This window comes from Heterodontus francisci, chromosome 2, assembly GCF_036365525.1.
Source record: "Heterodontus francisci isolate sHetFra1 chromosome 2, sHetFra1.hap1, whole genome shotgun sequence".
In the NCBI taxonomy this organism is placed as follows: Eukaryota; Metazoa; Chordata; class Chondrichthyes; order Heterodontiformes; family Heterodontidae; genus Heterodontus; species Heterodontus francisci.
The window spans coordinates 159,100,086-159,125,480 of record NC_090372.1 but is presented as its reverse complement, the minus strand read 5'-3'; the positions used below and the strand labels follow the sequence as shown (position 1 = coordinate 159,125,480).

The 25,395-nt window shown below is 41.7% G+C and overlaps 1 protein-coding gene across 3 annotated transcripts in view; it reads right to left on the bottom strand.

The window, feature by feature from the left end:
• Window positions 1-24,937, bottom strand: part of mindy3 (MINDY lysine 48 deubiquitinase 3) — a 155,686-nt gene extending 130,749 nt beyond the window's left edge. For 2 of the 3 annotated variants that reach the window (XM_068012784.1, XM_068012795.1), the window contains exons 1-8: window positions 24,718-24,937; window positions 22,617-22,696; window positions 22,133-22,193; window positions 19,472-19,651; window positions 8,340-8,391; window positions 4,654-4,768; window positions 4,243-4,316; window positions 307-386 (exon numbers count right to left, since the gene is read on the bottom strand). In XM_068012784.1, the coding sequence (XP_067868885.1) occupies window positions 307-386; window positions 4,243-4,316; window positions 4,654-4,768; window positions 8,340-8,391; window positions 19,472-19,651; window positions 22,133-22,193; window positions 22,617-22,696; window positions 24,718-24,805 (730 nt within the window). In that variant the 5' untranslated portion in view covers window positions 24,806-24,937. The remainder of the gene's footprint in view (window positions 1-306; window positions 387-4,242; window positions 4,317-4,653; window positions 4,769-8,339; window positions 8,392-19,471; window positions 19,652-22,132; window positions 22,194-22,616; window positions 22,697-24,717) is intronic. The other variant, XM_068012805.1, reaches the window with a different exon arrangement.
• Between the last annotated feature and the right edge of the window lie 458 nt (window positions 24,938-25,395).

Genomic DNA, 25,395 nt, shown 5'->3' with positions numbered 1-25,395 from the left:
GCTGACACTGCCTTGGTGAGGGAGCTAAATAAAACACACAACTATAGTAACTAAAGATAAACTGCACACACTGATTCAATTTGATTATGACCAGCTCAGAAATATTTCCAAGCTGGTACTACTGCTGATCAGTATGTATTGTTAATGCTAATTAGTATGCATTGTTTAAACAAAACTATTCCAATATAAATATCAGGCAAAGCAAGCCAATATAAAACATTAAAATGAATTGCAACTGGGTTTTAAAAAGAGTTCTATGATGAGAATCCACTGAAGGATCATACATTTACAAAAATACAGACTTACTCATTCCAGAACACTCTCTGTCTCCATCCCATACATTCAAGACGGCATATCCAGTCAGCAGTAAATTGATTAGGCTTTGGCTGGAAGAGAGAAAGTATCAACTCAAGATTCAAAAGGAAAGTGAGGAATTAAGAATCAAGCAACACTAATTTTCCCCATTTCATCACAGCCAACCCTCCTCCAAACTCTCAAACACATGAGAGAGAGAGTCTGGAGATTTTACTCAAAACAAATTAAAAAGAGTTGAGATGTGTACACCAAAGTGCAGATCTTTCTGAAGGCAAAATCTTGCACCCAACCACTAGCGAAATAAAACAGTACACTTGCTGAACTTCCAGCTACTAAGCACAGTCAGACACATATCTCTAAACTTCCTCTGCTAGTACTCTGACCAGCCCAAATGGGTTAGTGAATGCATTAACCAAGGTACTGCCAGAGGAAATTAAACACTATGGCCTCGTCAATTAAGTCCTCCTTAAAACCAATCTTAATTAGTTGCCACATTAAGCCTGAGATAGAAACAAAAAGATTCTCATACATAAGAGGTAAAATTCTGGGGTACGTATTGGAGGTGACAAACTACTGTACAGGTATGTACTGTTTGTAGATTAGTGTCCAGACATTAGAGCACCCCCAAAAATAGTCATTGTAAACAATCACCAACCAAAATTCAAGAATGTCTAAAAAGAACAAGCCAGCATTCATAGTCCTACACACATAAATTTAGCCTGCCACCCCGTCAGCCACTTTCCAATCATCAGTTAAATGACAGGCATCAATAGTGCCATCAGACAATACTTACTCTCCAATAACCTGCTTATCAATGCTCAATTCCAGTTCTGCCAGAATCCTTAACTCCAAACCTCATCATAGCTTTCATCTAGGACATTCAAGATCTGAATGCTAGCGAGATCCTTCTATTGTGTACTCAGTCAGAGTTAGAGAGGTAAGAGCCATAAAATAGCAGGTGGACTTATTTAGGTGAGGAACTGAAGCCAGTAAGTCTGAAGAGAATTGTCCTGTCTTTGTTAGCAAAGTGAATTATTCATGTGGTTATCCAGGATCAGTGATGTTTGGAGTTGGAGGTAATTAGCTTAAATTTTCTGAGACATCCGATATTTTATTTTTTTTAATTTATTTTACTTAGAGATACAGGCCCTTTGGCCCACCAAGTCTGTGCCGACCAACAACCACCCATTTATACAAATCCTACATTAACTCCATATTCTCTACCACATCCCCACCATTCTCCTATCACCTACCTACACTAGGGGCAATTTACAATGGCCAATTTACCCATCAACCTGCAAGTCTTTGGCTGTGGGAGGAAACCAGAGCACCTGGCAGAAACCCACGCAGACACAGGGAGAACTTGCAAACTCCACACAGGCAGTACCCAGAACTGAACCCGGGTCGCTGGAGCTGTGAGGCTGCGGTGCTAACCACTGCGCCACCCACATTGCTATGGAGAGAGATTATACAGGAAAATGCCTTTTGGTCAAGTGTTTTATCTCTGTGCTCTCTCACTGAAAGTCAATTGGCTTTGGAAGCAGTTGGACTCAGTAGCAAAGGGCCATCAGGAACCAGGGGTGTTTCTGATTTGAGCGAGGCCCATGCCCAAATCATGAGGTGTTCGACAGTTGGAGGGTTTGCCTAGCAGATACTAAAAGGACCCCAAGAAATCTCTTACCTTGGAAGATAGTTGGGAAACTAAGGAAAATCAAAATGAACTCCTAAGAACTGTGGTATGCTTTGGATTGGTCCCAGAAGTGAATAAACCTCCAAGATCCTGTAGAGTATAGGGGAACTCCTGAGGTGGAAGTAAAAGTCAAATGGAGAGTGTTCTGTTGAGACTTTGAGTTTAAAGTATACAACTATGTTCTAATGAGATTTTCAGGTTTAAAGTATAAGTGATTACAAAATATAGTGTTAAGTTAGTAGCGCTTGCTTTGTTAAACTCTTGCACAGTGAATATTTTTGGTTAAAATGTGAAATCTTGGTGTAATTCTCAGTCATAACTGGGAATTTTAATTTCTTTTTAAAAGTTACTGATCTCTAACTGGATCATAATACTAGTCAAACCAAGCAGAAAGGAAAGCAGTCCTAGCTGCTGGAAGCTAAGTATTGTAGACCCAGGCTATTGCTGGAGGTCCTCGGGGAAGTGCCTCAGACCAAGTATATTCAGCTGCTTCAACAATGACCTTCCCTCCATAAGATCAGGAATGGTGCTATTTGCTGACAACTCCAGTGTTCAGTTCCATTCTCAACTTTTCAAATAATAAAGCAGCCTAGGCCAACCGAACATAGGATAACAACTTGTATTTATATAGCACCTGTAATGTAACAAAACATCCCAAGATGCTTCACAGCATGAAAAACATGACACCAAGCCACATTAGGAGATAATAGAGCAGGTGACCAAAAGCCTGGTCAAAGAGGTAGGTTTTAAGGAGTCCCTTAAATGAGGAAAGTGAAAGAGTGAGATGTAGGAAGGATATTCCAGAGCTTAGTACTGAGGCAGCTGAACCTGGACAGCATTCAAGTTTGAGCTGACAAGTGGAACAATGTCAGGAAATGAAAATCTTGAACAAGAGAAAGCCCAGCTAACTGCTCCTGAGCTTCAACAGTACCAGCATCACCAAGTCCCCCAACACTAACAACTCGAGTGGTGGGGTCTCCATGACCAGAAGCCTAAACACATCAGCCATTTCGCCAACATAGTTACAAAACAAGGTAGAGGCTGGATATAATAGTGAATAGCTCAATTCCTAACCGACTATAGCTTTTCCACCATCTAGAAAGCTAAATCAGGAATAGGATGAATGGTTCCACCCACTACAACATTCAAGAAGCTCGACACTACCCAGAACAGAGGAATTTGCTATTATCAGCACACCCACCATTGGACTTCACATTCATCCTCTCCACCACTGTCACACTGTGCCCGCACTAAGTACTATCTACAGGATGCATTCACAAGGTTACTTCAGTAGCACCTCCTAGTCCTCTGATTGCCATCAAGAAGAACAAGAACAGAAATGTATTGGAAGCACTATCCACAAGTTTCCTTTCAAGCCACACAATATGCTGACTTGACATGATTGACCCAGAAACAATGAGGTGATGGCAATCTCCTGTAATTCCCTACCTAATGTAATGATGGGAGCACCAGCACAAAGACTGAAGTGGTAGAAGGAGAAGGCCCACTTGCACTTTCACACAGTAACTACAGTTGGGCAAAAAATGCAGCTTGGCTAGTGTCACCCACATTGCAAGAATTAAAAAGTAGCAAAGATGAAGAGTGAAAGACAGATGGCAGACGGGACGGGAAGAACAAATGAGATGGTGAACGTGAGGATAGATGGCAGGGTGAAGGCACAAGGCAAGATATGGGACTGGGGTAGATGCTTCGACCACTATTCCTTACAATGCATCATGAAGAAATCTCTTCCCTACTGTTTTCCAAAACCTCTATACAGCACTGTCCCAGTCCCTACCTTGACCACCACCCATAGGGGGTTTGGGGGGGCGGGGGCAGAGAGGAAGGCAGAAAAATACATTAAAAAGGTCCCTATTCCTGATCACCATCCAGTTATTCCTGTGCAGACAAGATCCTCTCTATGTTTACATGGGGCTCAGGCATGAGGAATAGTGACTTAGAACTCCCCCAACCTATGGAACAGTACCCGTGTTACTCAGCACCTTTAGGAAAGCAAGGTAAAAAATAAACTCATACAGTTGGACAACTTGCTTGACAGACCTTATGACAGCCTAATGCCATGTACCTTTGCTCAAAAGGACTAAGAGAAGCCCTGTTCATTTTGAAGTGGCCACATTTAAAGGAAAAATTAAAAGGCCCTCTTTTGTCAATTTATTTCACATCATTTTACAATAAATTACAAATTGGTATTATTTGCAAAACAGATGAGAAACTACCTTCCATGACCATAGACAGGGTCAATTAAAGGTTCAGCTGTATCTTCGATTTCATTTCTAATGTTTGCAATGCCCTGGAAGAGAGAATTTAATTCAACTTAGAAAATACAGTAACACAAGTGGCAAAAATAGTTCTGCAAATGAAACTACCTCGCTCACAATGCTTCTAAACAAATAGGCAATCTTCTAATAGTGAGGGTAATAAAGGCAGCAAATCATGTCAATATAATTATTTAAAACAAATTTGATAATAAGAGAGTCAATATTTAATTTTCAGTTACAAGGTTAGACATATTTTCAAATAATTATCCATTACATGTACGATTTTCCTTGGCATAATTTAACAAGTTGTTTTAGTTGGTCTCTGTTTGGACTAAGGTGAGGAATTACAATACAGTGGAGTAAACAAACCTTTGTTAAAATGACAGAGTAAAGAAAAAGCAGGACTCCAAACCGATTCTTCCAAGTTGCATACTGATCCAAAATTGCCTCTTTCAGCTCAGTTAGATTTGCATATGTATGTTTTCTGAAAAATGATTAAAGAATCTTAAAAACATACAATTCTTGGAAACGAAGTCCATATATTAAATAAATTTGTCTCTTAAATTATGAACTTCTATACAACTAGATTTGAATATTGTAAACACGATGCAAGGGAGGTCACTGAATACCTTAGTTTATATTCACAGGCTTCAAAATAAACTGAATTACACTCAAAATATATTAAACAAATATCAAAGAATGCTGTTTTCACTATATTTTCACAGCCTCAAATTATTGCAACTGTAAAAGCTCCTAGTAAATATTTATGTATGGGGAAAACTCAATTGATTATATGGGGCTGCTGGGGAACAGTGAAAGGAAAGATCAAAAAGCTAGTTCCTAATAAAACAGACGCTCTGAAAACAAGGGGTTAGAAGTTAAAAAAAAAAGTCAATCTAGAATATAAAGGATGTCATTTGCAAAAGTTCTTTTTATATAACCTATGATTTGAACCATTAGTTGTTCACCTTCACTAACTTTGGCCTTTAATTTTAATCACAATTAGATTGGAAAACATCCCTTAATTTTAATAGGAAAAGTCAGAAAGAACTTGAAACAAAATAAAGCTACATTGTGATAAATGGCTGCACAGAAGAATGGATTAATTTCAGTGTGTATTGTCAAATAAACTGAAAATGATGCTCAAACACTATGGAGAAACCTCACAAAAACATTTGCAAGGCTGTAAATTGACACGTTATTCATGTTTAAAAAAAAGACAAGCACATCCTTTTTGTAATTCTAATGACTTGCTGCCTGCAGATCAATGCTGCCAGAAAATTTCCCTGTTAACTTTTAAAGAGTATTGAGTGGTGATCTAAAGTAATGCAATGATGTGCCAATTCTGAACAATAGGTTTCCAAATTATATTTCTTAGTCTCTTTAAACTAAGTGCTGAGAGGGCAACATTAACACAAGGCCTTCCTTTCCAACAGCATCGAATTGAGGTAAATTCAAGGCAGCAGGAAATTAGCCTCCAGCTTTTGGAAAATATTGCAGCTTAATGATAGCACAGATGAATCTAAGATTGAAAAGGAAAATTTCAAAAACCAACGGGAAAAGGACAAACTGATTGGCTTGAGACACACAAATGTAATTTTTCAGCCTTCCCTAGAGTATTCTTTTAAATCAGTTTCAGCTGTAAAATAAGCAATTGATCCAACAACTGGGCTGAAGACAGGTTATTTAAAAGGGCAAATTTAACAATTACTGCTTGCATATTAATTCTCGTCCATTCATAGCTGCCTTTGATTCAAACACAAATAGCAGTTAAATCTAGGACTTTACTTAAAAAGTTTTTGCAGTTTGGATTGTAAATTGCCAAGTGCTCCAAGCTGCTGCCATTTGGCTTACTTGATTTATCATAGGATCTCCTGTGTATTACATCTTGTTCCAAGACATTTTATAAAAAGTTGATAGAAACTTGAAATTCAGATCCACTCTGGGTAAGGGTCCCATAAAGCAGTTAGGATGTAGGAAACAAACAGTCCAAAAGACAAGCTGCAGAATTTTAAAAGCATACACAAGTTTTTGTTTCTTTTGGAAGGAATGAGTCTTGGCTGATTTTATTTACTTTGTGTTAATTTATAATATACCTTTTATATATATTTGAAAAGCTTCTGTAAACACATGCACAACCATATGGCTAAGATGCAAAAAGACAAGATGATACTATCCTTGAAAATGATGTCGCTGCACATGTAAACTTCATAAACTAAAAGTAGAGGCACAATGAGTTTGTCATTTTGCAGGTTCGATCAAATGAAAAGCTGAAGTTAACAATTCTTTTTTCTCCCCTCCCCAAAAAATCAAAGTTTTAAATTACTCTTGTAGATTTTGAAGTCTCTCCACTCAACATTGATTCAAAAGGTTTGGTATCATCTTGAAAATATTCAAAACATCTGAAATTAAACATAGTTTTAATGGTAAAGTTTGAAACTTTCCCCATTTCATCCCTCCTAAATCAAATTTTTCTCACTCGACACCCTGGAATTTGCAAATTATTTGTTCTGAACTGATGAATGATTTATTTTGCTTCATCCCTCCTCAAATCATGTGTCAGTGTTGTACACCAGCACAGCAGTTTTAAAAAATGGATTTTCAACAGCAGCTTAAAGTTATACAAAATATCTGTATTTCAACTCCGTGAAATTCAAATTTTAAAGCGGCATTCTGATACAATTGCAAAATTAAGTTGCATTTTTATTTAGTAAGCCTCTAAAGTAACATTTTAAGATTGAATACAATTCTGAACCAAATTTTCAATACAATTACAACATATATGAACACATTCCAAGTTAATTACATTTTAAGCCCTTCCCCATACCATGGCTGGGATTTTACCCTGGGCGGACGGGAGCCGGCCACCGACTCAAAAGTAGGTGACAAACCCGCTTCCGCCTCGCCTGGGGATCCGACCTGTATTTTGGGGGTCGCCAGGCTTGAACTGTTCCAAGTCGGGACTTCCACCCGCTTGAGGTAGGAAGTCCCGCCTAATGGAGCTGCCAGCCAATCAACGGGCTGGAAGCTCCTATACCCAGTAGCACCATCGGGAGCTGTGGGCACCTCTAGGACTGCAGCACAGCTAGAAGTCAAGACGCCATGGAGCCTGGACGGCAGGCAAGTTTTGGTTGCCTCGTCGGGGATAATTGGTCGGCCCCTGACGAGGGAAAGGTGGTCTGTTGGGAGTGGTTGGGGTAGTGTTCCATCAGGCACAGGGTGCCCGATCGCTAGGAAACCCTCTGGGACATTAGAGAGCAGCCTGGTTTTATCAAGCAGCTTCTCTCTGGTTGAGGACGCCCACTTGCCACGCGTAAAATCCACGTGGAGGCAGGTGAAGGCCCTTAAGTGCCCACTTATGGGCCTTGATTGGCCTGGGGTGGGTGGACGGGCCATTTTCCGCCACTGCCGCCCTGTGTAAAGTGGCGGTGGAGGCGGGAGGGGGTTGGGAAGGTCTCTCGGTGCCTCCCGCTCCATTTTACGTGACTCCCCTCCACCACCACCCCCCCCCACAACCATCCCGCTCATTAGGGTGGCAGAAAATCCAGCCCCATAATTTGTTAAACTTAGTTTTTGCAAAGACAAAACAACGAGTTATTAGCCTAATTAAAGGTTGGTCTGAATGGAGACTAGCCAATGACTTAGCTATATAGACAAGCAAGGTCCCAGATATGAGCCATAGTCTATGCACAGTTTGCTGATCTCAATCTGGGCAGTAGTGGTTCTACAATTGGGCTTGATGCCCTTGGGTTGGGAACACTGTCCATACTGCAGATGGCAATACAGCAATGACAGCTGAAAATGCATGCACCTAGATATTGGAGTAGCATGGCAATATTTTGTGTTAAGGGTCACTCAAGGCTATTTGGACTAGATATTAGAGGTCATCTCATGCCTATGTAACTGCACTCCAGCAAGGAGCCAACATCTTCATGAGAGAAGGGGAGGACATTTATCCAGAAAAAGAAACAAATCAGGTGGTACATAAAAAATCATTTTAACATAAACAGTAATCAATACCCACTTAAGTTTCCTAGTAGCAGTGAGTTACTTACTGAATCAGTGCATGAAATCTCTCAGAGCCAAGCTCCTCTGCAGCCAAGGCAGCTATACATAAAACCAGACACTTTTCAGCACCACAGACAGCAATAAAACAAACAAGATTATACATTGCAAAGCTGTCACAAAGCATTGAGTGTTAAAGGTTAATTGACAGTCAGCTGTTCTTTAAGTTACTTTTTTTTTAAAAGGATTAACATCTCCAAGAGATAGCCGAGCATTTAAGACATCACACCTGACTGCAACTTCACTCAAACTAATATTCTGACACAATCAACAGCTACAAAAAAAAACATTGGCATGGAGTTAAAAATTGGAGTTCTAATTATACTCCAACTCATTGACAGTCTATATTCCTTATAAGTAACTGATCATTTTACAGCAAAAACATTTCTCTAATCTTAAATGAAAACATAGGATACTTAAAATCTAATATTCCTGTGTTAATATGGTTTACCTGAACTGTGTCTAAAGTGATTTAAGTTTTACAGTATCACTTCTAGATAAACACATTATCTTGAAAGTACAGTAGTTTATTTCTCATTACCTTGTATATTTTAATTGAAATTTAAACAGAAAATTTAAAGTTCCTCCTTTCTTTAGATTCCACCACACCATATGACATTCCTGACAATTAGGTTCTGTGCTGTCAGATTTACATCAACAAAGATCTTGTTCCAAACTGGAAAAGCTGATCAGAATATTCTTTTGGGCTGGGGATGGAGGCAGAGTGGGGGGGTGAAGAGTTAAAGCAGCAGCAAAACACAATTAAGTCACAGGGCTACAATTGGCATAGTTTAGAGGAAGGGCTCATTGTGTTGGAAGTCAGTAATTAACACCACCACTCTTCAGCATAGTGCATCACAGTAGAAAATTATGCTGAAGCCAGAGTTTCCTCTTAACACAAAAAAAACAGCAGACCGTTTTGCCCTTCGAGCCTGTTCTCCCATTCAATAAGGTCATGGCTGAGCTTCAACCTCAACTCCACTTTTTTGCCTGATCCCACATCCCTCAATTCCATTAGTATCCAAAAATCTATCAAACTCCGTCCTGAATAAGCTCAACGATGTAGTGTCAACCTTCTGGGATACAGAATTCCAAAAACTCTCAACCCTTTGAATGAAGAAATTTCTCATCTCAGTCCTAAATGGTCAACCCTTATTCGAAGACTGTGACCCCATGTTCTAAACTCCCCAACCAAGAAGAAAAACAGCCTTCAAGCATTTACCTTAGGGAACATAAGCCTCACCTCATTCTCACATATGATACATTGAGAATTTATTATAGAAAAAGTCCTAATTAGAAGTTCATCAGTAAGATTACTGATGAACATAGTTCCTCCATTTTTTTCCATTTATATTATCATCTTCTCAAGGGCATTTAGGGATGGACAGTAAATGCTGGCCTAGTCAGCACCACCCATATTCCATGAATGAATAAATAAAAATAAAATTAGGGCTTGTGCTATCTTGGTTATAGAGTACATAATCTATTTTACAAATCTTCAAGATGAACCTTTAAACCATAAATTAGCATTTCTTAGGTGCAATACATGCCAGAACAGATTAGTAACGACTTGGAAACAAATTCAAAACCTAATAAGAATGGGGCTCAATTCTGTATTTTTCAAGAGACATTTTGAGAGCGCGCGCAACTGGCTTGAGACATCAGTACATCACATATTTCCCCAATAACGTCATCCACTTAAGGTGGATCACTTAAGGAATCAACCATGCCATGATATTCTTGAGCTGCACTTAATTTTCTTCCCTTTTACTTCTGATTATTTCCTGTGCTTAAGCTCCTAAAATTCTTGCTCTCCACTGATCTCATCCATTTCAGATTGCAGGCCAAAGTAGCAAGTACTAATAATGCTCCATTTTTTTGTCCAGGTGACATTACAGCAGAAACAGGCCTGGATTACCAACTTCAACGAAAGGAATATATACTGGTGCAATTCTTCCAACTAGTTTAATTTCATCTGTCCATCTGTTCAACATCATAAAATGTACTTCCACTTCTTCAGATCCTCTGTTTCCAATGCTTATAATTACTGGTCTCGGCATTCCTCAGAACAGTGTCACAAGAATTGCATTTGTTGAGATCTTTTTTTGCACTTGGAGGTGTATCAAGATTAGGGAGATCATAGTTCCTCCAGCTTTTTCCATTTAGAACACCGACATGGTTTCTTCTAGGCAGTGGCATTCTGCTCCACTGAATCAACCTGGCAAATTCTTCCATGTTTCCTCCATCATTTTCCTCTTGCTCAATCTTCAGTGCTGCAAATATTATATATGGTCTGGGTGCGAGCGAACAGAAAAGGTTGTAGAGAAAACCTGACCATAAATGAACAACAGGCATTGGCCCAAAATGTAGCACTTTGCTATATCCGAGATGAGGGCACCAGCACTTTCAGCACCAGCAACAATGCTGTGGCGCTTCTCCTCCGATTTTCATGCTAACTGCATTGTGAAACAAGGGAATATAATTGATTATGGAGGGCATTCACCACAGATCTGGCTGGACTATATAAAGTACCATCAGATCTTCCCTCATCTGCCAAAACTCCTCACTATTCCAGGATCAACCTGAAATGCAAAGATAGCCCCCAGCTTCTTTTCTCTAGTGCAACAATCAACTTAACTTCGCTCTTCCACCCTCCCCTCAAATGTGTATGGAGTATATGGACTTCTTTGTCACGCAAGATTGAGAACATCTGATCAGCTGCCTCTGCCACTTCCCTACCTGCCACCAACCCACTGGGCCAACATCCTCTAAAATTCCTCCCACTTACTGTCTGGGAGAAGAGTGGACCTGCGGGAAGAGCACGGAGCTGGGAGCTGATAAACAGAGCCTGAGGATCGCAGCCTACAGCACTTACCGTCTGGGAGAGCAGCGGAGAGGAGCTGATGAGCGGGAAGAACGTGGAGTGGGAGGCCGATAAATAGAGCCCGAGGATCATGGCCTAAAGCACTTACCTTCCGGGAGAGCAGTGGAAGGGAGTCCAAGCGCACCGGAGTTTGAAAACAAAGTGAACAGTGACATCACAGGAAGGCTGCTAGGTGGTTGGTTGGTGAGTAATTGCTGTTAGGGAGTATCAGTAAATAGCTGGGTTCGTAACTAAAGTAAAAAAAAAGGTAAGGTCTACAGTTTTTTTTATATAAAGTAGCGTTTTTTAAGGGAATCAAGGTCCCTAGTGTAAATAATCTCTGATTTTTGAGTAATTTAAGGGAGTAAATTAACGGTATGTCATGGCAGGGCAGCTCGGCAGTATGGAGTGCTCCTCCTGTGCAATGTGGGAAGTCAGGGACACTTCCAGTGTCCAGGGCAAACATGCGTGCAGGAAGTGTCTCCAGCTGCAGCTACTCGAAATCTGCGTTTGGATCTGGAGCAGCGGCTGAGGACACTGTGGAGCATCCACAAGGCTGAAATCATTGTGGATAGCACGTACAGGGAGCTGGTCACGCTGAAGGTAAAGACTGTTCAGGTAGAAAGGGAATGGGTGACCACCAGGCAGAGTAGAAGAATTAGGCAGGTAGTGCAAGAGTCCCCTGGGTCCATCTCCCTCTCTAAAAAATTTTCCACTTTGAATACTGTTGGGGGAGATGGCTCTGCTGCATTCCCTGTGAAGCTAAGTCTGTGGCACCACGGGTGGCTCAGCTGCACAGGAGGGGAGGAAAAATAGTAGAGCTATAGTGATAGGGGAGTCCATCATAAGGGGTACAAAAAGGTGTTTCTGTGGCTGCAAATGTGGCTCCAGGATGGTATGTTGCCTCCCTGGTGTTAGGGTCAAGGATGTCACAAAGCAGCTGCAGGACATTCTGAAGGGGGAGGGTGAACAGTCAGAGGTCATGGTTCACATTGGTACCAACAACATAGGTTGAAAAAGGTAGTGAGGTCCTGCAACAAGAACTTAGGAAGCTAGGTAGCAGATTAAAAAGCAGGATCTCAAAGGTTGTAATCTCTGGATTACTCCCAGTGCCACATGCTAGTGAGTATAGGTATGGGAGGGTAGAACGGAGGTTGTAATTTCTGGATTACTCCCAGTGCCACATGCTAGTGAGTATAGGTATGGGAGGATAGAACTGATGAACGTACAAGTCAGATGGGTTGTACCTGAACTGGAACGGGACTAACATCCTTGCAGGGAGGTTTGCTAATGCTGTTGGGGCAGGGGGAGGGCAGGTGGGGAGTGGTTAAAGATATTTGGCAGGGGGATGGGATACAGAGTGGAGGTACGGTAGGGGGTGATGCACAGTCAAATATAGAAGAGAAACTAAGTCAGTCTGGAAGGCAGAGCAAATATAGACCTGTTAAGGCACAAGCGAATAATGCAAGGCTGGATTGCATCTATTTTAACGCAAAGAGTCTTACAAGCAAGGCAGTTGAATTGAGGGCATTGATTAGCACATGGGAATATGATATTATTGCTATCACAGAGTCATAGTTGAGAGAAGGGCAGGACTAGCAGCTCAATATTCCAGGGTATAGAATCTTCAAGTGTGATGGGAGGGGGTGGTGGGTATAAAAGAGGAGGTGGCATTGCACTATTGATCAAGGAGTCAATTACTGCAGTAAGGAGGGATGATATCTTAGAAGGTTCCTCAAATGAGGCCAAATGGGTGGAACTTAAAAATAAAAAGGGGGCAATCACTTTGCTGGGAGTGTACTATAAGCCTCCAAACAGTCAGGGAGAGATAGAGTAGATATGTAGGCAAATCTCAGAGGTGTAAAAGTAATAGGGGATTTCAACTTCCCCAATATTAACTGGGATAGTCTTAATGCAAAAGGCTTAAAGGGGGCAGAATTCTTAAAGTGCATCCAGGAGAGCTTTTTGAGCCAGCACATAGAAAGTCCGACAAGAGAAGGGGTGGTATTGGACCTAATCTTAGGGAATGAAGCCAGACAAGTGGTAGAAGTGTCAGTGGAGGAGCATTTCGGGGATAGTGACCATAACTAAGATTTAAAGTAGTTATGGAAAAGGACAAAGATGGATTGGAAATAAAGATACTGAACTGGGGGAAGGCCGATTTTAAGATGAAAAAACAGGATCTGGAAATAGTGGACGGGGGCAGCTACTTGTAGGAAAGTCTACATTAGACCAGTATGAGTCATTCAAAAAGGAAACAGAGTGTGTGTTCAGGGCCAACATGTTCCCGTAAAAGGTGAAGGGTAGGACCAACAGGTCCAGGGAACCCTGGATGTTAAGGGATATAGAGGATTGGATAAGGGAAAAAAAAGGAGGCTTACGGCAGATTCAGAGGGCTGAAAACAGCGGAGGCCCTAGATGAGTATAGAAAGTGTAGGGGGTACTTAAAAAAGTACTTAGGAGAACAAAGAAGGGGCATGAAAAAACACTGGCGGGCAAGATAAAGGAAAGTCCCAAGGCACTTTACAAGTATATTAAGGGCAAGAGGATAACCAGGGAAAGAATAGGGCCTATTACGGAGCAAAGTGGCAATGTGAATGTGGAGCCTGAGGAAGTAGATGAGGTTTTGAACGATTACTTTTCATCCATGTTCACTGTGGAGAAGGACGATGTAGGTGTAGAGATCAGGGAGGGGGATTGTGATATACTTGAACAAATTAGCATTGAAAAGGAGGAGGTATTAGCTGGCTTAAAAGTGGATAAATCCCAAGGCCCAGATGAGATATATCTTCGGCTGTTATGTGAGGCAAGGGAGGAGATAGCAGGGGCTCTGACACAGATCTTCAAATCCTCTCTGGCCACAGGAGAGGTACCAGAGGACTGGACGACAGCAAATGTGGTATCATTATTCAAAAAGTGTAGTAAGGATAAAGCAGGTAATTACAGGCCAGTGAGTTTAACAGAGGTAGGGAAACTATTGGAAAAAAATTCTGACGGACAGGATTAAATCTCCAATTAGAGGCAAGGATAGTCAGAATGGCTTTGTCAGGGGGAGATCATGTCTAACAAATTTCATTGAATTTTTCAAGGAGGTGATTAGGTGCATAGACGAGGGTAAAGCAGTTGATGTCCTAAAAGGACTTCAGTAAGGCTTTTGATAAGGTCCCGCATGGGATATTGGTTAAGAAGGTAAGAGCCCATGGGACCCAGGGCAATTTGGCAAATTGGATCCAAAATTGGCTTAGTGGCAGGAGGCAGAGGGTGATGGTTGAGGGCTGTTTTGCAATTGGAAGACTGTGATCAGTGGTGTACCACAGGGACCCTTGCTGTTTGTAGTGTACATTAACGATTTAGACATGAATATAGGAGGCATGATCAGTAAGTGCGCAGATGACATGAAAGTTGGTGGGGTCATAAATAGTGAGGATATAAATGGGCTGGTAAGATGGACAGAGCACTGGCAAATGGAATTTAATCCTGAGAAGTGTGAGATGATGCATTTTGGGAGGACTAACAAGGGAAGGGAATATACAATGGATGGTAGGATCCTAGGAAGTACAGAGGGACCTTGGTGTACTTGTCCATAGGTCACTGAAGGCAGCAGCACAGGTAGATAAGGTGGTTAGGAAGGCATATAGGATACTTGCCTTTATTAGCCGAGGCATAGAATATACGAGCAGGGAGGTTATGATGGAGTTGTATAAAAAGCTAGTTAGGCCATAGCTGGAGTACTGTGTACAGTTCTGGTCGCCACGCTATAGGAAGGATGTGATTGCACTGGAGAGGGTGCAGAGGAGATTCACTAGGATGTTGCCTGGGCTGGAGCATTTCAGCTATGAAGAGAGACTGGATAGGCTGGGGTTGTTTTCCTAAGAGCAGAGAAGGCTGAGGGGGGACCTGATTGAGGTATACAAAATTATGATCCTCACAGCCTCCTCCCGCTGGGTTCCCTTCTTACAGCCTGCCTTGAGGCCACAACACTGGTTTTCTCTCCAACAGCCTGTCTGTCTTCAGAAAATCTGAAGTTTATCTGAACTCAAAATATGCAAACTTTAAAAGTCTGGTTTCACAGAGCTACCTGGGCCGTCCATTGTTCCCAGGTGTTAACAGCTGCTTGGTACATTTATAATCACTGACCCCTTGTTTTATGACTGAAAACCCATTGTCCTTTAAGTGTTAACCCCACAGTCTCTTATTTTCAAAAAAAGTCTTTGATGTGTCTTGTCCTTTAGCAGAGTGAATGTGAGGTCACCGAACTTCCGAACTCCATCTTAAACTTTTAAATATCTCAATTTAAAAAAAAAATCACATTACAAAGTCTCGCATTCATAACACTCAACCTGCATCCTTCTCCAGTTTATTTATCTCCCGTCAAGCCTTCTCCAATCTCATCTTGTCCATGAAAACCAATTGTTGCTCCTTTGACTGATTCCCACTAAACTGACTGACCACCCAAATTCCCTTCCTGTCTTCCATGTTAGCAGATATGGTTAACAGTTCTCTCTCCTGGGGCACTGTCCCTCTCCTTCAAATCTGCCATCAAGCCACTTCAAAAAAAAACGATTGACCACGCAATCTTTACAAACAAAAACCCCACCTACAACCTCCTTTTCTTCTCCAAAGTCTTTGAACTTGTTATTGCTTGCCAAATCCTTGCCCATCTTTCCCAGAACTCCACGTTTGAATCCCTCCAATCAGGTTTCCTCTCTTCCCATAGCACTGCAAAAGCACTTACCAAAGTCACAAATAACATCTTATGTTACTGTGAAAAATATAAACTATCCATTCTCGCCCTTCTTGACCCGCCTGCAGCCTTTGACATGGTTGATTACATCACCCTCCTCCAATGTCTGTTCATTTTCTAGCTGAGTAAAACTGCTCTCACCTGGTTCCATGTGTATCTAATTATAGTTAGAGAATCACTTGTAATGGCTTCTCTTGCTGCTCCCGCACTGTTAGCTCTGGTGACCCCAAACGATCTATCCTTGGCCTCCTCCTATTTCTTATCTACATACTGCTCCTTTTTATCATCTGAAAACATACTGGCAGGCAGCTTCCACAAGTCTGCTGATGACACCCAGCTCCACCTCACCAGTCCTCTCCATTCCTCCACTGTCTCTAAATTGTCAGACTGCCTGACTGACAGCCAGTACTGGATGAGAAGAAATTTTCTCCCAATATTGGCAAGACTGAAGCCATTGTCTTCCCCCGCTACAAACTCTGCTCCCCAGTCACTGACTGCATCCCTCATCCTTGACTGGGAGGCTGAACCAGACAGTTTGCAACCTTGGTACTGTATTTGGCCCAGAGATGAATTTCCAACCTATTTTCTGAACCATCACTTTGGTAACATCGCCAGACTTCATCCTTGCCTCAGCTCATCTTCTGCCGAATGCCTCATCCATGCCTTTGTTACGACCAGGTGAGAAAGGTGTCTAGGGGTCCCGCTCAGTCTTCACCTGGTCTTACCGTAACAAGGTTTAATTTTAAACACCATATTTTTAGCTCCCCTTGGTGAATCCTTGTTCACCACTTTCCAATTATAAGGCAAAAAAAAAAACAACACAACCAGGTTTTCTTAGATTTAAAGAAGAAAAGTTGAAATTTATTAAACTTGATCTTAAACTCGAATTCGGTTAACGCCTACTGATACACAGCACGCCCATGCTAGCATGCATACGCGATATACACGTGCAAATAGACAAAGAAAGAAAAATAAGTGTAAAAGTTTGAGGCAATATCTGAAGAGGTTTTGTTACAGTTCTTTGAACTCACTGTAGAATTCTAGATTGTACGTAGAACTTGCTTTTTGTTGGGGCCCAGTATTCTTCTTAAACCTTGTTCACTGTAGGGGACTTTGCTCTCTTGGGGTTCATGTGTCTTCAGTGGATTCAGAAGCTTGTAGAAAGAGATGGGAGCAGACAGAAGAGATCTTCTCCATCCAGGAGAAAACATACAATCTGAGTTCAAACTGTTTGTACAATTCAGAAAAACCCAGGTTGCCAAGCCGGTTAGTCATGTGACTAACTGGTCTGACCAGTCTTGGACTGCATCACCTTAGCAGTCTCTGGAATGCTCCTCTGACACACAATACCTGGAGATCAAGGTTCATTGTGGGTTGAATGTGTCAGGGAATGGTCCTTTGTCCTTCCAAGCACTGTCTGTTGATATGCAAATGTCCTTTCTAGCCACAGCTGATCTGTTCAACAAGTCCTTTTTTCACTCCAGGAACAGTTAAAATTCAATGTTCATGACAAAATTAATGTGCCTCATTCTTGGCAGGTGGGGGCCTAGTACGACACCTTTATTACATCTAGACTTGACTATTCCAATGCACTCCTGGCCGGCCTCCCCTGTCCTACCTTCCGTAAACTTGAGGTCATCCAGAACTCTGCTGCCCACGTCCTAACTGAACCAAGTGCCCTACACGCACCACTCCTGTGCTTGCTGATGTACACTGGCTCAATTTTAAAATTCTCATCCTTGTTCTCACACCCCTTCATGGCCTCGTCCCTCCATACCTCTAATCTCCCAAACCCCACAATCCACTGAGATACTGCACTCCTCAGGGCTCTTGAGCATCTACAATTTTAATCACTCCACCATTGGTGGCTGTGTCTTCAGCTACCAAGGGCCTAAATTCTGGAACTCTCTCCCTAAATCTCTCCACCTCTTCCCTTCTTTAAGATGCTCCTTAAAACCTATTTCTGTCACCAAGCTTTTGGTCATTTACCACATTTCCATAAGCGGCTCGGTGTCAAATTTTGCTTTATAATGCTCCTGAGAAACACTTTGGGACTTTTCTTTCATTCAAGGTGTTATATAAATATAAATTGTTGTTGCATCACACCCAAGCCTAATACAGTTCTCTTTCAACAGACCGATACAGGCTCTAAGAGTTGTAGGCTAGCAATCAAGAACAACATTGCCAATTTTCTTTTCTCTTGCTTTGGCTGCTGTTATCAACCCTAGCACTACAACTACTGGCCCACCCCAGATGTCCAATTCATCACAGAACAGGAATTTAAGACTAGGGAAGTGCCTTTAGCAACGACAGTTTTACCATCAGAGGAGGTCAATACTCTTCCTGAACTGCTCTGAATCCCAATTTGCATTTTATATGGAGATCTTGCTGTGCCAAAGTTGAAAGGAGCCAATTTCTGCGCTAACATTTAAATAAACTTAAAGGGGAAAAATATTCACTCACACAGAAAATTCACAACAGATGGATCAGCACCTGAAAGAAATATATCCTATTTCAGATGTGTCATACCCAAAATTAGTATATCTTTCTCCCTCAAACATTGGGCAGTCTACTGTGCATTAAGTTTCCAGCATCTGATGTTTATTCATTTAATCTCTTCAGCAACTTCCACCTTTCTGACACACAAACGTATTACAGGGTATCTCAATGCATGTCAGAAGACAAGGCAGTTGTTGCATGCACTGACGTGTTTTTGGTGCTAATAGCCATTGAAAGACACTGCCAACCAAATTTTACAAGGTAAGAAAAATGAATAAAATTGCACAAAACCATTTAGATCTTACTTTTGTCACTCTGCAACAATGATCAACTAAAGAGTGAAATTAAATCTACTGTGTACTGCACAGTACACAAAGATAATCCGCAAGTATTGCCTTTTTAAAAATACTCCTGCGAGAGGAACACTCCAGCAAAGTCTCATGCAAACAACTGCTAAATGTAACACAACAGCACACAAGTTCACACTACCCTAAAAGGAGGGCAAGACCTAACAATAATTTTGCAGTACACGTGACACTGATGCTTGGATGCCACTCGGTCAAAAAAGTGTTTGTAAACTGATAAAGTGATTGACACAAGTTGAATCATAAACAAATAACTTTTTGGTTTGACTGAGTCTGTATTCAAAAACAGAAACTATTTTCCTCAGGTTCTCAAATTTTCCTAACATTGCAAAAACATTGCACAATTTCCAGACAGTCTGACCTCCTACAGCTTGCAAGATTGTGCCCTTAAATGACAAATATCAATGCAACAAAATCTGTTCCCCAAAACCTGGATCCATCATAATTTCGAGAAAACATCTACATTGCAAACATTAAACCTTTCCATTCTACATCAAATCACAACAGCAAAACAGCCCTAACTTTAATCTTAAGATTTGAAAAGACATGCAGACTGCATACATTAGGAAGCAAAAGTGCTTCTTTTTTGTTAAAAAGAATGGAATATTCACCATCATATATTATTATTTATCCAAAAAGGTGGTTTCTTACAGAGCTGTTCCTCTTCAATCCCCTGACTGGACTCTGGTCGATTTTCAGAAATACTGGCATGTTCCTCTGATGATTTTTCTTTTGCCAACATTACCAAACAGAAGGGAGTGGTGTTGTTTAATCTAGCAGTTTCTAGAATTTCACTCAGAGTGAGGCAGAAAAGATTCTTATGCTCTTCATCTAAAATTAATAGAAATTTAAAAGCTATGTTTGTAATAGGCATAGGCAAACATTTGCGAAAAGGATAACAAAACAAGGTATTTTCATACTTTGGCAGCTTGAATTTGTCTTATCATTAAATTATCAGGAAAGAGACAAAATAAACCTGATGGAAGGTGTCAGCTTTGGCACAGTATTAGCAATCTCGAATCTGCGTCAGAAGCTTATGGGCTCAAGTCCCAACCCAGGAAGGATGGACTGCAAGTTGTTATGTAGACAACAACATTTCCCAGAGATGAGATTCGACTAGCTATTCCATTTTATTTTAATGAATATTTGTTAGGACACCAGGAGAAACTTCCTTGCTATTCTTTAAACAGTGTCTTGGAATCTCTAATGTTCACCTCCATGGGCAGATGAGGTCTTCATTTACTGTCTAACCCAAAAGGCAGCACAGGTGACAGTGCAGCACTCCCCCACCACTGCAGAGGACTGACAACCTAGATTCCGTACTGATTTTTTGGAGGGGGATTTGATCACTGATTTACTTCTGAGCCAAGGAAGATACTTACAAATGCGAACATAAAAAACGTGACACAAAAGTCATTACAAGAAGTGAGCTATGATGACGAGGCGCAAAACTTTTAAATCACAGATCTTCTAAATTAATTGCAGCATTAAACTTAGCAATTAACTTATTTTCCGTACTATCACTTTGCCTCATAAAATAAAAATTGATCCTCAAACTTTAATTACACTATTGAAAGCACAGGTCTTGAAGAATCTTGCAACATAAAGAGGCATTCACAATGATAACACGCAATAGCTGTTTGTTCATTCTAGACCCATGCATAGCTTCACACTGCAACAGCACCTGACACATCTGAAGGAGCCTTCCTGGAACCTCGCAAGAACGTCCCCTGAAGCCACAACACTCGCTGATTTGCAGCAGATGCTCCAAATGCAGCAAGATTCTGGAACTGGTCCCTACAAATGATATGGGTGGCAAGCAACCAAATGTCAAGCGTCTCAGAAGCAATGCCAAAGCAGCTCACGAAGGAACAAGAGATAATTAACAGGGCAACAGCATGCTTAGGGCAGCAACCTCTATCATGATCTACCTCTGAGAACCAACGGAGCCTTGCCTAGACTGCTGGAAAGAAAATTCTAGCATTGTGACCCCAAGACAGGTTAGGCCTTTGAAACTGAAGGGTACTGGACAAATTGTGTTTTATAAATTCATCCTTGAAATGTGGGCATCACTGGAAGGCTGGCATTTAGTGCCCATCCCTAGTTGCCCACAGTGGTGGCAGCAGGCCATCTTCTGTTTGATACAACTGAGTGGCTTTTTTTTTTAAAGAGATACAGCACTGAAACAGGCCCTTCGGCCCACCGAGTCTGTGCCGAACATCAGCCACCCATTTATACTAATCCTACACTAATCCCATATTCCTACCAAACATCCCCACCTGTTCCTATATTTCCCTACCACCTACCTATACTAGTGACAATTTACCTATCAACCTGCAAGTCTTTTGGCTTGTGGGAGGAAACCGGAGCACCCGGAGAAAACCCACGCAGACACAGGGAGAACTTGCAAACTCCACACAGGCAGTACCAGGAATCGAACCCGGGTCCCTGGAGCTGTGAGGCTGCGGTGCTAACCACTGCGCCACTGTGCCGCCCTTGTTGCGCCACTGTGCCGCCCTTGTTGGGCCACTTCAGAGAACAGTGAAATGTTAACTACACTGGTGTTGGACTGGAGTCACATTAGCCCAGGATGGGCAACAGCAGCAGGTTTCCTTTCCTAAAGATCATTTGAAGCAGTTGGGTTTTTAAAGATAATCCAACAGTTTCAGGATCATTTTTGCCACATCATTTCAGACTTTTTTTAAAAAACTTTTTTTGTATAAACTAAAATAAAATTCTCAAACTGCCAGAGTGTGATTCCAACGCTCATTCTATGGATTATCGTCCAAGCCTGTGGATTATTAGTCCAACAACAGAACAGCTGGCGTATCTCCAATAGGATATGAGCAATCCTGTGGATTTTTTTCATCTTTTTTTCTGAGCCTGTGACAAGATTTGAGATTGATTTTTTTGTGGTCGTCCCAGAAAGGCAGCTTTATAAGAAGTTTAAGCAATTTGATGGATTGTTTTTGTGTGGATTGCCTCCTGCTACTAACTTTTCTATCTGTGAGCTTGAGTGAATCAGATTAGAAAAAACATGACAGAACTTTTCACTCTAAGGAGATTTAAAGTGCAAAGCCCACATTTAAATTACAACACACAGTGCACACAAGACTTGCAGCTAAGTGGATAGATCAATATGAAAACTCCTGGTCTACTAATCAAATTGAGTTTAAAGTGCAAATTAAGCAGCACGAGCTTATAATGGACGATAACAAATACAGCTCACAGGTAAATGTATTCAAAACTAATCTTTCTGCACATTTGAAAATTGCAGGCTTTGGGTGAGTTGGTGGGATTAAGTTACTCTACCTGTACAATCTCGCCAATTTGGTTTGTTAGATTTGAATAGGAAATTCTTTAGAAGATAAGCCTGTAAGAAGTAAACAGAATAAATCAAAATAAATCAGTGTAGAGTTGAAAATACAATGAATAATACAATACAAAACATGATTTAAACAGTATATGAGAGCAATGAAGCTGAGAAACAAGGATACATTAATAATGAATAATTAGTAACGATGTACCACTCCATTACTGGGATCACTAAAAGCTCAGTAGCAATGAGTTGGCCCACAAAAGCCCAAACCTAAGCTGAATGAAGCAATTAAAATAGTGAAACTTTTTAAAATTGGGGGCGGGAGAAACCTTTCTCAAAAGAAATTCTTTAAAGCAATACCTAAAATGACTTATTGTACTGCTCAATAAATACTTGCTGACTTTTATACTTTGCCACCAAGTCAATTTCTAGCAAAACACTGAACAGATCAACAAGCTAGAACTCCATGCACTGTACCTGAACAGGTGCAATCACTGCACAAGGACCCCCTTCAAATTGTTCCAAGGCTGTAGATTCTGACTGACTTAAAACAAATCCTGCAAAGGAAATTTGAAAAGTTTATTAAAAACTGGGAACAGAGCCAACAGTCCATGATAATAATGGGGAGCCGAGCTCCCCTGATATCTCAGTTGCTAACTGTCTGGCAGCAATACGTGGCGCACACTCCAGGTTTGATTCTGGGCCAGTTCTCAGATTGCTGATCTCAACCACAACAGGAGTTGGGAAACTCTCACTGGCCTCAGCATCACTGGTCCTACTTACTTTAAGAAAATGTATGTGCGTAGATGGCACATTACAGGACCAGACACAGCTGCATGAACCCCATAGTTCAACAACCTGACAATTTTCACCATCAAACATCCACATCAATTAACATTTGTATTACAGACTACAGGGCAATCAGCACCCTTTGAAATATACCCGAAGATTCACAGAGCACTTTCAACAATCCAAGGAATTTCCAAAGCACTTCATAGTCAATTAAGTACTTTTGAAGTGCAGTCACTGCTGTAATGCAAGATATGCACACAACCTGTAACAGCAATGACCAACTAGTCCATTTTAGTGATGTTGGCTGAGGGATAAATAATTGCCGAAGACACTGGGGGAAACTCCCCTCATCTTCTCCAAATAGCATCACAGAATCCTTTGCATCGACCCTGAAGAGCAGGCAGGTTCTCAGTTTAATACCTCAGCCAGAAGGCAACACCTCAGACAGTTCCTCAATATTGCTCAGAATTAGCCTCAAATTTGTGCTCAAATTTCTGGAATGATGTCTCAAACCACTGTCTACTAACTCAAAGGCAGTTGCTGACACTGTTCAGTGACATGACAACCCTAGGTCAATGGACAAAAACAGAACTCGGGGGTTGGGGGTAGTTGGAGGACGACAACTAGAGTGTACAGAAAATCTATTTCCAAGTTCACAGGTGACACAAAACTAGGTGGGAATATGTGTTATGAGGAAGATGCAAAGCAGCTTCGAGTGGATTTGGACAGACTTAGTGAATGGGCAAGAACATGGCAGGTGGAATATAATGTGGAAGAATGTGAGGTTATCCACTTTGGTAGGAGGAATAGATGTGCAGAGTATTTCTTACACGATAAAAGAGATTAGAAAGTGTAGATGTACAAAGGTACCTGGGTGTCCTTGTCACTGAAAGCTAACATACAGGTGCAGCAAGCAATTAGGAAGGCTAATGGCATGTTAGCCTTTATCACAAGAGGATATGAGTACAGGACTAGTGAAGTCTTGTTTCAATTGTATAGTACCTTGGTTAGACCGCACCTGGAGTGCTGTGTTGGTCCTCTTACCTTCGGGAGGATATTATTGCCATAGAGGGAGTGCAACGAAGGTTCATCAAACTTGTTCCTGGGATGGTGGGACTGTCCTATGAAGAGACATTGGGGAAACTGGGCTTGTATTCTTGAGACTTTCAAAGAATAAGAGGTGATCTCATTGAAACCAACAAAATACTGAAAGGGAAAGACAGGGTAGATGCAGATAAGTTGTTTTCCCTGATTTGGACACCTGGAACCAGGGGACACAATTTAACCACTTAGGACCGAGATGAGGAGAAACGTCTTTACTCAGAGGGTTGTGAATCTTTGGAATTCTCTAACCCAGAGAGCTACAGAAGCTCAGTCGTTGAGTATATTTAAAGCAACGATTGACAGATTTTTAAAACACCAATGGCATGAAGGAATATGGGGATAGCGTGGGGAAAAGGCATGGAAGTGGATGATCAGCTACGATCGGATTGTATGGCAGCGCAGGCTCAATGGGCTGAATGGCCTACTCCTGCTCCTAGATTCCTAGAAGGAATAATGAGCCTAGAGATAGCAGTTAACGAAGCGGTGATGTGGGTATAACAAGGACTGCGGAGAAAGACACTTATTGTTAATGTACATAATGGGAAGTTGAGGCGCGTTTGTAGGTTCAAGCCAGAGGCGGGAGCTTGCGGGTGAGTGGGTGGGTGAAAATGTGTGAAGACGGGCAGGGAATTGGAGTGAGATAGGATGGGGGGCCGGGCTGAGCCCGGGGTGGGGCCGGTACCTTGGGTCCATCTGCGGAAAACAGAATCAGACAGTGCGCTGTTTGGACGTTTCCCCCACACCAGCTCCGCCAGCTCGATATTATACATGTCGCAGCCGGAACAGCTGATCAGACACACGCCGTATGAAGCCGGCTCTTGTCCTCTCGCTGCCCCAATTCCCCTTCAGGCTCTGGCCGCCACCGCCGACATTTCAGAGTATCAATACATCCGGGAACCCCTTACCAATAGAACCGGAAATGACAGATGCACGCATGCGCCAGAGGAGACCAATCAGCGCCAGGGTTAAAGGGCAACAGCTGGTGCTGGTTCTTAATGAGTACAACCGAATGTAAACTACATGGGGATTTATGTATTGTAATGCATTTCCAAAGATAGTCTGTGGTAGTTTATTGCCTGTTATTTTGCTTCTCAGGGTCAGTATTCCATAAATTCTTAGTATCATCTTCTTCTTTGGCCTTCTTGTCTCGGGAGACAATGGGTAAGCGCCCCTGGAGGTGGTTTGTGGAGCAGCGCCTGGAGTGGCTATAAAGGCCAATACTAGAGTGTCAGACTCTTCCACAGGTGCTGCAGAAAAAATTGGTTGTTGGGGCTGTTACACAGTTGGCTCTCTCCTTGCACTTCTGTCTTTTTTCCTGCCAACTGCTAAGTCTCTTCGACTCGCCACACTTTAGCCCCGT